The 15,146-nt window shown below is 56.3% G+C and overlaps 1 protein-coding gene across 1 annotated transcript in view; it reads left to right on the top strand.

Moving 5' to 3' along the window:
* Positions 1–15,146, top strand: part of LRP5 (LDL receptor related protein 5) — a 107,352-nt gene that overhangs the window by 73,698 nt on the left and 18,508 nt on the right. Inside the window, exons 10-17 of the mRNA XM_023524103.1 lie at positions 741–1,050; positions 2,680–2,906; positions 4,125–4,309; positions 6,932–7,255; positions 8,413–8,612; positions 11,652–11,860; positions 12,631–12,821; positions 13,440–13,649. Coding sequence (XP_023379871.1) covers positions 741–1,050; positions 2,680–2,906; positions 4,125–4,309; positions 6,932–7,255; positions 8,413–8,612; positions 11,652–11,860; positions 12,631–12,821; positions 13,440–13,649 — 1,856 coding nt within the window. The remainder of the gene's footprint in view (positions 1–740; positions 1,051–2,679; positions 2,907–4,124; positions 4,310–6,931; positions 7,256–8,412; positions 8,613–11,651; positions 11,861–12,630; positions 12,822–13,439; positions 13,650–15,146) is intronic.

Here is a 15,146-nt window from a genome sequence, read left to right on the forward strand (position 1 = left end):
GGACTGCGGGGCCCACCTGTGAGTGGTTATTTAAAAAGCAAATAAAACCCCAGAGACCAGGAAAAAGATGTATCCATGGGGTGTGATTTAAAGTTGAGAAACCAGGCTCACCTCCCTCCCTCGCATCTCAGGATTTACCGCAAGAGATGGGGGAAGGACTTTTTTTAGCTGAAATACTTAACATTAAATTAGAGCCAATGTTCACAGCACCCCGTCGATGAGTGAGATTAACAGGCTGGCCAAAAATAAACGAGTGTGCTAAGTACCATCTGCTTAAATGAAAAAAGGAGGCGCCTCCGGCCGTCCCAGGCGAATCTGTTTTCGAGGCCGTCTGGGTGGATTCTCAGGCTCCAGTCCTGTCAGCTGACTGAGACTCCAGGCCCAGGAGGAGTGACTTATTCGTCACTGTCTCGAGGTGTGATTGCGTCCAGCCTGGGCCAGACCGAGCCCGGGAGGCCAGATCTCATGGGTGCTTGTTCCTTGTGCGCTACGTCCTGACTGTGTCACCTTTAGTGACCTCTCTGTGTCTGTTTCCTTGACTGAGAAGCAGGGATGGGCTTGCTCCTCCCTCCCAGGTTGCCGTGCGGGGACCTGCTGTCACCGCCACTTCTGTTCCAGGCCACGGCCCAGGTCTCCTTCGTCTCCACCTCGCGTCCCCGTTTGTGTCTGGCGGACATCGAGCCACACGCAGCTGAGGATCCATTGCACCCCCTCTCCGCTGGGCTGTACTGATGTTTAAGGCCTGTGCGTTTACTTCCAGGAACCAACCCCTGTGCGGACAGGAATGGGGGCTGCAGCCACCTGTGCTTCTTCACGCCCCACGCGACCAAGTGCGGCTGCCCCATCGGCCTGGAGCTGCTGAGTGACATGAAGACCTGCATTGTCCCCGAGGCCTTCCTCGTGTTCACCAGCAGAGCCGCCATCCACAGGATCTCCCTTGAGACCAGCAGCAACGACGTGGCCATCCCACTCACGGGCGTCAAGGAGGCCTCCGCGCTGGACTTTGATGTGTCCAGTGGTCACATCTACTGGACGGACGTCAGCCTCAAGGTACGTCTGCTGGGTCCCCGCGCACGCCTTGCCTGCGATGGGACTGCCTCATTTTTCCTAAAGAACTATATTTATTGTAACTCGAATCGAGCCAATAAAATATTAGAGAATCTATTTTAATAAACTAGCGTGAATGAGCACAACGAGCAGATCGAGACACGCAAATGGGCTTTTCAAGAGTGATTGTATGTCCGTGAAACGTTTGTGGCACTGTCTTTAGATTCACCCCACCTTCTCCCTCCCCAGGGCCCTCCTGCTTTGCAAACACTTTCTTCATTTATGGTGCAAATATAAACATCCTGGATACAACAGGATTTGGCAGGGTTTGGCAAATCGGTCCATGGGCCGGCCTCCTCCTTTTGTAAATAAAGTTTTATTGGAACACAGCGATGTTCACATGCTTATGGATTGTCTAAGCCTACTTTTATGCCACTGGGCGGAATTGTTGTCACAGACCCATGTGCCCAGTGAAGCCTAAAATATTTACCGTTTGCCCCTTTACAGCACGAGTTTGCCGACTTTGATTTCTAAAGTACAGTATTGAATAACTGACATAGTTTAATCATCTGTCTTTTATTCTACCATTTACATTACATGTCTCATAAAGATTTTCTGATTTTAAAAGTCACAAGCGTTCACTGTAGAAAGAAAAAAATAGAAACACATAAAGGAGGAAATAAAAGTCACCCTAACCCCACTAGCCCAAGTCAATTATTGCTGACATCTCACTGTATTTCCTTTGAGTTTTTTTCCTGCGATGGTGTTTTTCACAATTTTAATCATGCGCTACATAGAATTCCATATCCTGGTCTTTGCACTTAACATTATAACAGGTATTTTTAACCCATTGTAAATTCTTTAACGTAATTCTTTGAATGTGTAAAAATTCCCACTGCACAGCTGTTTCCCATTACGCTTAAGCATTTCCTTATCTTAAATGTTCGGGTTCCCAACTCTAAACAGTACCGCAGTAAGGAGCATCTCTGTGTGCAAAGCCTCTTTTGTACATTTGCCCTCGTAAAGGACGGGTTTATCTGTGAAATGCAGCCATTAATAAAAGGAAAAAGAAAAAAAAGAGAAAAAAAAATTCAGAAAGCCTGGCGTGTCTGGCTTGGGTGCCCCTTCTCAGCTCTCTGCATCTTTTATGTTTTTATTAGTTCCCCTGGACGAATTTTGGGAGGAAGATTACCAGGTGGAAGGATACAACTATTTTTAAGGATCATGATGTTTCTATAATGTATTTTTATTTAATAATCATATAAAGTATAATTATTTACTTTTTAAAATAAAACGTATACGTAAATGTAGCCAAATTGTTTTTTCTAAAAAGGTTGTGTTTTGCTGCATTTAAAAAGTCTCGTGCACACCGCGAGCGTGTGGGAGGAGACGCCCACCCCGCCTTCAGAGATCCAGTTCTTGAGGGGAGACGGCAACATCCATGGGTCAGGGGTAGAAGTGGAGGGAATTAAAGAGGGGGGAAAAAAACCTCTCGGATGGTGGTGATCTGGCCCCAGGTGCGGTCAGTGGCTGCTCCAGGTGGCCGAGCATCTCACGGTTAGGTGATCGGTTGCCTTCACGGTTAGGTGATCAGTTCCTAACCTGTGGCCTGTCTCCCCCACCTGCTCCCAGACCATCAGCCGCGCCTTCATGAACGGGAGCTCGGTGGAGCACGTGATCGAGTTTGGCCTCGACTACCCGGAAGGCATGGCTGTTGACTGGATGGGCAAGAACCTCTACTGGGCAGACACTGGGACCAACAGGATCGAAGTGGCCCGGCTGGACGGGCAGTTCCGGCAGGTCCTCGTGTGGAGGGACTTGGACAACCCGAGGTCGCTGGCCCTGGACCCCACCAAAGGGTAAGGGCCGTTTTTGTCTGGCTTGGGTGTCCCCTCCCAGCTCTCTACATCACCCGGCACGGCGATGACCTGAGGCCAAGGTGGGTGGCTGCCCACCTGGCTCTCTGCGATTAGAGCAGTACTGACCGTCAGCAGTACTGACCCTTGGAGGTCATCTGGTTCATTTCACAGAGGGGACACAGGCTCAGAGCAGAAGGAAGGAAGGAATGGTGGCCACTTTATTGTGCTCCGCGTTGGGCTCTTTTCTGTGGGTTGTCCCACTGCATCATCCAGGGGCCCTGAACGGGTGGGCATCTTTGTCTCTGATTTTACAAATGTGGAGACAGGCTCAGAGAAGCTGAGTGACTTAGCCAAGGTCACGTAACCAGTTAGAGCTGGGCTGGGCCGAGAGTCCTGTTCTGGGCTCCTTCTCTCGCCCTGTGCCACAGACTCCACCATCTCAGAGCTGGCTCTGCACGCTATGGCCAAGGCTTATTGCTGTGCTTTTGTCTGTTGGCGGCCTGGGCCCTGCTTTGGCACCGAGGCCAGAGGGGTCTGATGTGAGGTCTTTCTCTGCACTGGAGTTTTCTGAGCTGCTGACACAGTGCTCACCCCAGAAAGCATCAGCAATGTCTTTGGAGCACCCCGAAAGCCCACCTGTCTCATGCCCTGTTAGGGCAGGAAAGATTTCTGGATGGCAAAACAAAGAGAAAGAGCTCCAGGTTTTAGCAAAAGGGCCGCTATGACGTGCACAATTCCGGAACGGGATTTTCCTGGGGCTGCTGGGGTGCAGCGGAGCTGTTTGAATCCCGGCCCTCAGGATCTTGAAGAGGGATCTGACATCCCGCTTTGCCCACGTTCGTCCTGGTTCCTCTGTCACAGCAGACCTGTCCAGCTTAGTTAGCGTTTGTCCCCGACAAAAGCATCCCAGCCTGGATGTTCCATTACACGGTCACCTCGTCTGTGTGCCGGGTTTGTCTGTCAACTGGGTGATCACACTTACCCTGCAGGGGAACCGTGGTGGGGATTCAGGTGACAGGAGGTTGCAGGGTGAAGCCCCTGGACGGATGTCGGGGTGGCGGGGGCTCAAGGGTCTCACCCTCTTCCTGCTTCCTGAGGGATGTCGTGGATGCGGATTCCTCTGAGATGCGGAGGGCCAAGCCTAGGAGGTGTCACCCTGCCCTGCGGTTACAGTGGACACACCTGAGCGCACCCTCCCCTTCTCCCCGTGTCTTCCAGCTACATCTACTGGACCGAGTGGGGTGGCAAGCCGAGGATCGTGCGGGCTTTCATGGACGGGACCAACTGCATGACGCTGGTGGACAAGGTGGGCCGGGCCAATGACCTCACCATCGACTACGCCGACCAGCGTCTCTACTGGACTGACCTGGACACCAACATGATCGAGTCATCCAACATGCTGGGTGAGGGCCGGGCACAGGGTCACCCCTCAGCCCCCTCTGCGCTGTGCTCTCTGGCCTGCGAGTCCCCAGGCCCTACAGGAGGTGTGGACAGGCCGCGAGTGCTCATCCAGCCTCTCCCTCTCCTGGGGGGTCCCTTTCCGCTCTGTGCCGTTGCTGTAGGCAAGTCGACAGAGGTCCTGGCGACCGCCATTTTCTGCCCATCTATTGAGAGCCGGGTCCCAGCTAAACCCTGAGCTAGGACTTGGATTTGACACTACGCTACATGGCATAGGTTTTCACCGATGGGGAAACTGAGGCCGAGAGAAGTCACAGGGCTTGCCTAAGGTCACAGAGCGCCACTCAGAGCCCAGGGTGACCCTGAGCACTTCCTATGTACTAGGCATTGTTCTGGGACCATTCACAGGCCATACCTGACACCCTGGGATTGGGGGGAAAAAAATCCCACCTTGCTCCAAGTCACCCAGCAGTAGGGGCAGGATTTGAACCCGGAACACCAGCTCTGGGCTCTGTACTGCTGGAGGGGCACGGGTCTGTCTGCACTCTCCATGATGCGCCTGGTGACGGGGCCACCACGTGCAAAGAGAGAATCTGGCTTTCTCCCTCATGGCTTCTGCTGCCGCTCGTGGTAGACTTGGCTGTGCCCATTTCACAGATGAGGACCCTGAGGCAAAGGTGGGCTGAATGGCTTGTCCCAGGTCCTGTGTGAGGAGAGCTGGAACCCTAGTATCCTGGGCTGCACTCTCTACCCCCAAGGCCGACTGTCCTGGTTTTCGAGGCCATTGGCCAGTTTCGAATGTGCCTTTGAGCCCGCCACCCTGCAGTGACGCTGGTGCCAGACGAGAAGCCATCACAGCGCAGCTGGGGTTTGCCCGAAATAATTAAGCTCCTTAATTACCCCAGAGTGAAGACACACTTGGACGGAAGCCAGCGAAAGCGCTGGGTGCTCACACGACCTTGCAGATCGAGGGTGGCCACGTGTGTTGGGTCTGGCGGTCACTTTGCCGGAGCATGTTTCCCACTTAATGACAGGTGTTTACTGAGCACTTGCTAACGTGAGGCCCGGCGTGTGCAGGATGGATAATGACGTCCGATGTTAGAGCCAGGCGTGGAGCACGGACCTGGGGCCTCGCTGCCTGCTCTAGTCCTGGCCCTGCCACGTATTAACTGTGTGACTTTAGCCGAGTTACTTAACCTTCCTACGCCTTGGTTCCCTAATGCTGACAGTACCTTCCTCCTAAAGCAGCTGCCATGCGAATTAAGTGAGATAGTACGGGTAAAAGCTCTTCTCACCGCGCCTGGCTCGCAGCAGGTGCCCTCTGAGTGTTTAGTTGCTGGGAAACTGCCTGTGCCCAGTTCAGGAACCCGGGTGTGCGTGCGTGTGCGTGCGTGCGCGTGCACGCGTGTTTGTGTGCATGTGCACGCATGCATTGTGTTTGTGTGTTTGCCAGAGGCATAAGAAAGCATTTTTGTTTAATAACTATTGTTTTCCTAATGACGAAATCGATTTAGAGAATGTCCGAAAATAAGAAAAATAGGAAGAAAAATTATAATCATCAGTAATTTCACCGCTCAGTGGTAACCAGTATTCACGCTGGTGTATTTCTTTCCAGTTTCAAAATTTTTAATTGAGTTTTACAGTAATATTCTTAATCGTTACAGAGATTTCTTTTTACTTTTAAAAAATAATTTTTAAAACATCATTTCACATTCTGCCACGTGAAATTTCCGTTCCGCTTTCTCGTACTCCCGTGTACGACGAGCCTGGTCTTAACATCGGGAACATGCTTTCACTGGGACCATTTTTATGATGAAATAGAACATGCGTGCAGGAGCCTTCACGTGACACAGTTTGACAGGTGAAGACTTGGAACCGCACCTGGGTGGAGGGACAGAGCCGGTGTGTTGCCCAGGCCCTCCGCGTGCTCTCTCCCTCTCCCGTGGTGCAGCCCCCATGGGCACCCTTCCCATTGCGCCCTGTCCTGCCCGGCTCTGAGCTGGCTTGTTCACCGTTGTACCCTCAACGCAGCCCAGGGCTTAGCGCACAGTAGGTGCACATAGTGTGCTCGGTTTGCAGCTGCGCTATCAGGTGACCAGGTCACCCCCAGTTTGATTCACGAGTCCTCCGCTGCTGGCATGTGGGGCGACTGCTGCCCTGACCTCTATCTCTGTGTACTAGCTTTGCGGTTCTAGAACTTTCTATGGATGTGTTCACACAGCAGGTGCTCTTCGGTGTCCTACTTCTTTCAATCTAATGACCGTGAGATTCGCCCCCACACTCTCGATCTTTATCGCTGCGTCATTTCTGTCACGTGAAGACCCCACCGCCTTTTCATTCATTCATTCAGCTAGTGACCATCGTGAGGGTCGTTTCCAGCTCGTGGCTGCTCTCGCCGTCTCGTCCCTGCTGCGGTGACGCTGTGTGCGTGTCTCTGCGGGAGGGCGTGGGGCTGCCCGGGCACGGGCCTGCGGCACATCTGGCTTCGGTGGATCCTGCTCGTTTTCCAAAGCGGTCGAGCGAGCTTTTTGGCCCTGATGCGGGTTGCCAGGCTGCAGGGTGAGCCAGTTCTCCCGATAGGGTGCCCGGGGCTGTGGCTGATGCCCTGCCCGTGTGTCTCCACGCAGGTCAGGGGCGGGTCGTGATCGCCGATGACCTCCCGCACCCCTTCGGCCTGACGCAGTACAGTGACTACATCTACTGGACAGACTGGAACCTCCACAGCATCGAGCGGGCCGACAAGACCAGCGGCCGGAACCGTACCCTCGTCCAGGGCCACCTGGACTTCGTGATGGACCTCCTGGTGTTTCACGCCTCCCGCCAGGATGGCCTCAACGACTGCGTGCACAGCAACGGGCAGTGTGGGCAGCTGTGCCTCGCCATCCCCGGGGGCCGCCGCTGCAGCTGTGCCTCACACTACACCCTGGACCCCAGCGGCCGTAACTGCAGCCGTAAGTACCTCGCTTCCCCCTGCACCTCACCCCCATCCTCCAGGCGCCCAGGTCGAAAGAAGCTTCTTCTATGCCTGGATGGTTTGGCAGGTTGTGTGCTGCACAGGCTGCGTCGTGTTACCTGGAGGCCCGGGCTGGGTGGAGGGCCTGTTGCTTCATCAAGACACAAGCATAAGGGCCAAGCCCTCAGCTGGCACATTCCATGGGAGGATCTTTGGATGTGAAGACCGTTTGGGGGGCAGGGAGGGCACTCACCGAAAGGGCAGGCTTTGCTCTAAGTGCTTTCTATGGAGTTCATTTAACCCCTGAGCCTTACAGGGCAGGAAACATCGCTGTCGCCATGTCACAGGTAAGGAATTTCAGGCACAGAGATGCGTAGTCACCCACGCAAGGTCACGCAGCTGGTGAGGTTTGCACCGGCTTCGGATCCAGACAGGCTGGCTCCAGAGTCCCTGCTCATGACCCCTTGCCACGTGGCCTCACGGTCACACGCGTAACCCTCACACCGACCCTCTGAATTAGGTAGGCTTTTTTAAAAAGTTCTCATTTCAACGATCAAAGAAAGTGAGGTTCAGAGAGCCTGAGAGTGGCTTTCCCACGGGCCACAGAAAGAACAGGTGCGTCCTGTTGGCAGGCTTGTCTCCTGTGACGTCAGTAGAGAGCTGGTTATAATTCAGCCTCTATGCAGCATCTGACAGTGGCCACGACTGGTGGCCTCCTACACATTCTGAGTGACGCAGTTTCCGTGCCCAGGCAGCTGTGCTCCTGGCATCACCGTCCGCTCCATACGGTTCTCAGCAGTCCCCTTGAGCACACAGAGGCGTAGGGCGCATTCCGCATCATCCGAGCGTGAGCCGCTTCTGTGGGTGGGAGTTTGCGGCTCGCTGCCATTCCCCTGCGTCCATCGTAAGTCTCGATAACTTAAAAATGAATTGATACCCATTTTTAAAGTAACACGTGGACTCATAAGATAGGGAAACAACGGAGACGTGTCACATGGAGAGTGAAGTTCACAGTCTCCCTGTAAGAGCGAGCTCTACAGCTTTGCTTCCGTGAGCATCTACTCTCTACAATAAGGCGGAGTCCCGTCCCTCCTGCCGCTCCCCTCCGCTCCCAGAGGCTGACGCGCAGCCCCGCATCTGTTTGCCTCCCCCCAGCGCCCAGCACCTTCTTGCTGTTCAGCCAGAAAAGTGCCATCAGCCGGATGATCCCAGATGACCAGCACAGCCCAGACCTCATGCTGCCCCTGCACGGGCTGCGGAACGTCAAAGCCATTGACTACGACCCGCTGGACAAGTTCATCTACTGGGTGGATGGGCGCCAGAACATCAAGCGGGCCAAGGACGACGGGACCCAGGCAAGTGTGCCTGTCGGGGGGCAGTGGGGGGCGCTTCTGCGAGGAGCTCACCCTGGGCTCTCCAGGCCTCCCCCATCTTCTTAGCAGAGGGGGTGCCGACAGAGCACAGTTTGGGGTAAACAGCGATTCAGGCTCCGGTGACATCATTATGGGTAGAATCCCAAGCATTGTACAAAGCTGAGGCTATGATCGTGTGTAGAAGCTGAATTTTATAGGTTTTGAAGCAATCGAGGGGGAGGTGTCGAACCCTGTGGGATTTTTTTTTCCTTCCACGGTGGTTTCGTACAAGGTGGTTGGTATCACTGATTCTGGATTTGTTCTTATTTCGTAAGAGTGGTGTAGTCAGGTCCGCGCTCATGCAGTGTGTGCGTTCTGAAAATCACCACGCTTATGCAGAATCCCACGGCACAAATTGCAAAGCGTGTGAGGGAAAGGGGGCTGGGGCACAACACTCGAAACTCTGTCCCCAACACACTAATAAAAAAGGAACCAGTAACACAGGAGCACCTTCACACACGCGAAATGGCTCAGGGCACAGACGCTGCAGTGGAGACAGCACTTTGCCTTGAAGAGGCCTGAAGCTGGCTGAAGGCGTGGGCAGAGGAAGGTTGCAGCCTGCGGGTTTTTGCAAAATAGCAGAATGAAGACTTTCTGCCATGGGGTGGAAAGTCATAGCCCCTGTGTGTCTGTGGGGCTCCCAGGGACGGGGAGGGTGTTGGAGGAGGGGGTCGTGCTTTCCTACGAGGCTCCGTGCAGGGTGCCGTCACCTGGTGCTTCTCATGGATGAAATGCACGTGAGCAGATGTGAAATCTGGGTTCTGCTCACATTGTCCCGGATCCAACCCCGCATTGGAACACATTCGTGTTTTTAAAGTGCGTGTCCTAGCAGGACTGACAGCTTTTCCGGGTGATTCCAGGGAGGACGGTCTGTGGCGGCCTCGGGGCGCACTCAGTGTCTCCATGTGGTACTGTGGCCGGTGTCTCTTCCGTCACTGTGGCATCGAGACGTGCTTGGTTCGCCCTGCCAGCTTCCAAAGCCTCCTTTTACAAAAGCTGCAGCTCCAAACTGTCTTTCTCAATCCGGTGTCAGAGTAGGGCTCACGTCGTCATTGTGAAGTCTCGATACCGATGACAGCGATGCAGGGAAATGCTCCTTGGTGGAGATTTTCAGATGATTTTCGCACATGTAAAGTAGATTTTGCTGCTTCCTCCCCTGAACCGGATGCTAGTGCTGTCTGGATGGGCCGCATGTCACATTCAACAAAACGCTTCACCTTGCAGCGACGTGAAGTTATGGGTCACCCTGTGAGGGCTGTGTCCCCGGCGGAGGGTAAAGCTCCTGGGCATCCGTCATCATCGGCTCTGCAGGTGCAGGGCCTGGTGCATAGGGTGGAAATGGGTTTTTTTCATCCTGCTCAGCGCAGGTGGCAGTCGCTATGAATCCCTTGGGGAATGGGGAAGTGTTAATTGAAACTCTGCAGCTCCCTTGCCGAGAGTGTTACAGGGCTCGAATTGCCTTAAAGTCTCATCCAGTCTTTCATGGGAAAGACTTTGAAGAAAAAGCTCCTTAGGGACAGCTTCTGGGTTTCCACTTAATTTGGGAACACGGTTCCCTCTCGTATCTGTGGCTAAGCCCCACCCTCTGGTTTTTATTCTTTTTGGGGGGGGCACCCCCCCCAGCCCCCAAGGACGATGTTTTAAATTATTATCTACATGGTTACGTTTTCTTTCATATTTATTTTTAATTTTTTATTGTGGTCAACAGGGATAACATTTACTATTTTAACCTTCTTTAAGCGTACGGCTCAGTGGCATCAGTCTTGTGTGGCCGACGCCCTCATCCATTTCCAGGACTTTCCATCTTCCCAAACTGAAACTCTGCCCTATTAAACTCTACTTCTTCACCCCCCTCCACCAGCCGCTGGCACCCACCATCCTTCTGTCTCTGTGAACTTAACTATTCTTGGTACTTGGTGTAAGTGGGATCGTGCGCTTATGAAATCTGCGTCTTTTTCTTTCTAGCATTTTTCATTGAGCAAAACGTCCTCAGAGGTCCTCCCTGTCATCGCACGGGTCAGAACCTCCTTCCTCCCCGAGGCTGACTGATGTTCCTTGTAAGGATGGACCACACTTTGTTTGTCCATCATCCGCTGATGGACACTTGGGTCATTTTCCCCTGTGGGTCATCGCCAGTAGCATCGCTATGAACGTCTGTGTTTGAGTTTTCGAACGGGCGGACGGTGCTGCCGTGAACGTGACCGAGCAGCGAAGCAGAGCACGTCACGGGGCCAGGAGGGCGGCGCCGGTCACGCCGCGGAATAGGGTTCGAGTCGGACACTTCTCACTGGCCCGAGTACTGTTACATACGTTAAAATTGCGGTTCGGGGTTTATAAAACTGGCTAGTGTTACAGTTTGTCTCCTGGGGAGGGACGGGGGCAGCCTGTTGCTTCGCACCGTGCGGTTCTCAGCTGGCTCTGTGGATGACTGGTGTCCCAGAGTCTGGTTTTAGGCCTGGCTCCAACTGCACCCTCACCTGGCCCTCACCTGGCTTTCCACCTTCACCTGGCCCTGTACCCCTGGCCTCTCCCTTAGGGATGAGAGTTGTGAGAAGTTAACTTCTGTACACTGTCTTGGTACCCTAAATTAAAAAAAAAACAACAACAAGATTTGAAGGTCTTGATCCAAAACGTGAGTCCAACGAAATGAGCAAAGGGAGAGGAGATGCTCTGAGAAGGGGCCTCCGGCCCTGGCTCGACTGCCCGGCTGCCAGGCGGTCCCTGCGTGCCTGCAGGAGAGTGGCCGGTCCGGGAGGCCACCCACAGGGTCCAGCGGAGGCCCTGATGGATGGGCCCGAAATCCGAGCGAATGGGCCAGGGCCCTTCCTGGGCTGCTCAGGAGTCCGCGGTCCTCCCCAGGGGGCGTTTGGGGGGAGCCGGGCGCGCAGGTTGGAACCGCGACCTTCGGCCACACTCGGGCGCTGAGGCCTCGCCCTCCTCACCGTGGCGTTAAGCCGGCGTTCGCTTTCTCCTGTTTTACAGCCGTCCATTCTGACCTCTCCGAGCCCGAACCAGAACCCGGACAGGCAGCCCCACGATCTCAGCATCGACGTCTACAGCCGGACACTGTTCTGGACGTGCGAGGCCACCAACACCATCAACGTCCACCGGCTGAACGGGGACGCCATGGGCGTGGTGCTTCGTGGGGACCGCGACAAGCCGAGGGCTATCGTCGTCAACGCCGAGCGAGGGTGCGAGGCCATGGGGTGGGCGGGCACCGTGGTGTGGGGGGCCCGGCGCCCTCTCGGGTTGGGAGAGTTTTCCTCCCCGGACATCACGATTCGTCACACGGCCCCCAGAGTCCCCGCCACAGCAGCCAGACAGGACATGGAACCGTTGACTCAAGGGAGGCCTCCCTGGAGGCAGGGGCTTCTTAGCAGGTGGGCTGAGTATGCGTCCCTGGGGCTGTTGCAACAAGTGACCGCACACGGGGAGCTTAAAGCAGCGGATGGTTATTCTCTCACTGCCGGAGACCGGAGGCCCCAAGGCAGGCGTGGGCCGGGCCTCATCCCCGCCGGACGCCCGGGGAGGGTCCTTCCTGCCCCGCCCGCCGCCTCCGGGAGCCCCTGGTGTTCTTGGGCTCGTGGCTGCGTCCTGCTCTTCTGCCCCTGTCTTCACAGTGACTTTCTGTGTCCCTGTGTGGCCTCCTCTCTCTCTTTCAAGGACACTCATTAGGTTTAGGGCTCACCCTGACCCAGAGCGGCCTCATCTTGATCCTTAATTCCATCCGCTAAGATCCTCTGTTCACATTTCTGAGGTTCCGGGGAGATATGGATTTTGGGGGGACACTATTCAACCCAGTAATGGGTGAGACCTTCTCAGCCACAGGGGCCAGCCCTGACAGGCCAGGGCCACGTGACCGGTGACTTTCCCAAATTCCGCTGGCTGCCCGCAGGGCCGGGCGCTGGTCTGGGTCTGGCTGGGGAGGTGGCACCTGCCCCTCACACGCCCCTGCCCGCAGGTACCTGTACTTCACCAACATGCAGGAGCCGGCGGCCAAGATCGAGCGCACGGCCCTGGACGGCACCGAACGTGAGGTCCTCTTTACCACTGGCCTCATCCGCCCTGTGGCCCTCGTGGTGGACAATGCGCTGGGCAAGCTCTTCTGGGTGGACGCGGACCTGAAGCGCATCGAAAGCTGCGACCTGTCAGGTACGTGCCCTGGGTGTCCCTGGGGGTCGGGTCCCTCGGCAGCCCACGGGTCTGGGCTTCCCAGGGTCGCTGACTTCCTTGTCATCAGTAACGGTGGTGGCCGTGACCATGGCTGTCAGGGACCTGCTGCGAGCGGGCCCTGTGCCAGAGTTCCACGTACACCCCGTGAGATCTGGGTGCAGGCCCCGCACGACACCCACGTGGCAGAGGCAGACGAGGCTCAGGGAGGGTGTGCGAGCTGCCCAGAGCCCCACAGCATGGGGTGGAGCGGGACTCTGTCCCCAGCCTGTGCCTCCAGTGCCAAGGTCGCAGGTGGGCCGCCTTAGACCAGGAGGCCCCTGGGCTGGAGGAGCGAGAGTCAGTGCTTTGAGGGGCTTTTTTTTCCATAAGCTGAGTGGGCTGGGGGAAGTGGGGGCTCTGTGTTTACCAGAGCCAGCCCCTGGGGCCCGTAATTTCGGCCTGTGGCTCTGAGCCTGAGGCTGGCTCAGGGGCGAAAAGGGCTGTCCGGGTGCTGGTCTCGCGTCTGCCCGATTCTGGGGAGCCCGCCCCAGGCTCCTGGCTGCCCTCGTCCTCCTGCACCAAGCACGGGCTGAGCTCAGGGCCCCGTCCACCTCGCAGGGGCCAACCGCCTGACGCTGGAGGACGCCAACGTCGTGCAGCCCGTGGGCCTGGCCGTGCTGGGCAGGCACCTGTACTGGATCGACCGCCAGCAGCAGATGATCGAGCGCGTGGAGAAGACCAGTGGGGACAAGCGAACACGAGTCCAGGGCCGCGTCGCCCACCTGACCGGCATCCATGCCGTGGAGGACGTCAGCCTGGAGGAGTTCTGTACGTAGGGTCCCCCAGGGGAGGGCGGGCATGTGCCCACAGCATGGCGACCCCCGAACTGGCCCCCTTGGGAGGAGGAGGGGGTCGGGCCAGTGCGAGAGTCGGGGCCTGAGCCCCCGTGTTCCTTCTGACAAGCTGGACACCGCTCTTGGCTCCGAAGGCCACCGTCGGGTCCTTGTCCCGTGCTTCTCTCCATCTGAGCGACAGGTCCGAACCTCTCTGACTTCCTCTGCTGCCGGCGGAGAGCCTGCCCCACGCTTCGAGGGCCCCCAGTTACATTCAGGCCCCCCTTTACACTAGTGTCCCTTTTGATTGACACCACATCAACCAACTAGTAATCTTAACTATACCTGTCAAGCCACAGGCACGAGAGCTCTTCACGTCCCCCGTGCTGGGGGTGAGGGCGGGAGACTGGGGGGCACGTAGGGTGCTGCCAGCCGCAGCCTGCCTCTGCCCCGGGGCCTGAGAGCCAGGGACGTCTGCCTCAGGGACCTTTCGTCCCTACGTTCTCTCCACACATGGCTGTGTAGAGGCGCGCGTGTGTGTGTGTGTCTGCCTGTCTTTTCGTACACGTACACCTGGGCTGCTAGTGGCGTGAGCAAGGCCATCGCCGTCCGTATCCTGTGACGCCTGCAGTCCGGCCACCTTCACGGTGCTCACCTCAGGGCCCTGGGGGATGTCCTGCTCGCCAGCCCTCGCCCTCCCGCTGGCCGTGTCCCTGCTCCCAGTCCCTCTGATCACCTTCCCTTCCCTTCCGTCTGAGTAGCTCCTGCTGACTCATCGGCTGTCACTCGGCTCAGGTGTCCCTGTCTCAGTGGACGAGCTTCCACCCTTGGACCCCACCACCGGCCTTGCCGTGTCGTGATCACCCTGCCTCCAGGCCCTGTGCTCACTGCATTACTGCATTATGTATATCTCACAGTCATCCTATACCTCTGAGGACAGGGGGCTCAGGACAGCTGGTACCTTCCCCCCCGTCGCTGGCCGATGAATGTGACAGGGCTTGGACTTGAGGCCAGACCCCATGTTTTAGCCACTGGGCTTGTCTGTTGCTTACCTTCAGTGGCTGGGCAAATTGGCACCGTGTTCATTGGAGACACACGTGAGGTGTGCGCGTGAGGTCGTGGGGCTCCCCGCTCGGAGCGCGGCTTGACCTCTGATGCAGTGAGTTGGTCACTTCGGTGTTGACCACTGGGCAGCCGGTTTCTGCCCTTGTGGGTTCTTGGTTGGGTCCTGGATAAGGGACGTCGTCAGGTGACTGAGGCATCTGTGGATACGCGTCAGAATGCCAAATGCCCGTGTTTGCCTGGCCCCGTACACGGCCCTCAGCAAAGTCACAGGTTGCTGGGTGTCACGGCCTTCAGAATCACTGGCAGATGGTCACAATGGTGAACGCTGAGCCCACGAACGTCCAGACTTGCTGGTGTCAGCAGAGAGCCAGGCACACTGATGGGCAGCTCCTTGGACCTGAGGGGACAGGAGGGCCCCGAAACGTTT

The sequence above is a fragment of the Pteropus vampyrus genome, unplaced genomic scaffold (assembly GCF_000151845.1).
Source record: "Pteropus vampyrus isolate Shadow unplaced genomic scaffold, Pvam_2.0 Scaffold446, whole genome shotgun sequence".
NCBI lineage: Eukaryota > Metazoa > Chordata > Mammalia > Chiroptera > Pteropodidae > Pteropus > Pteropus vampyrus.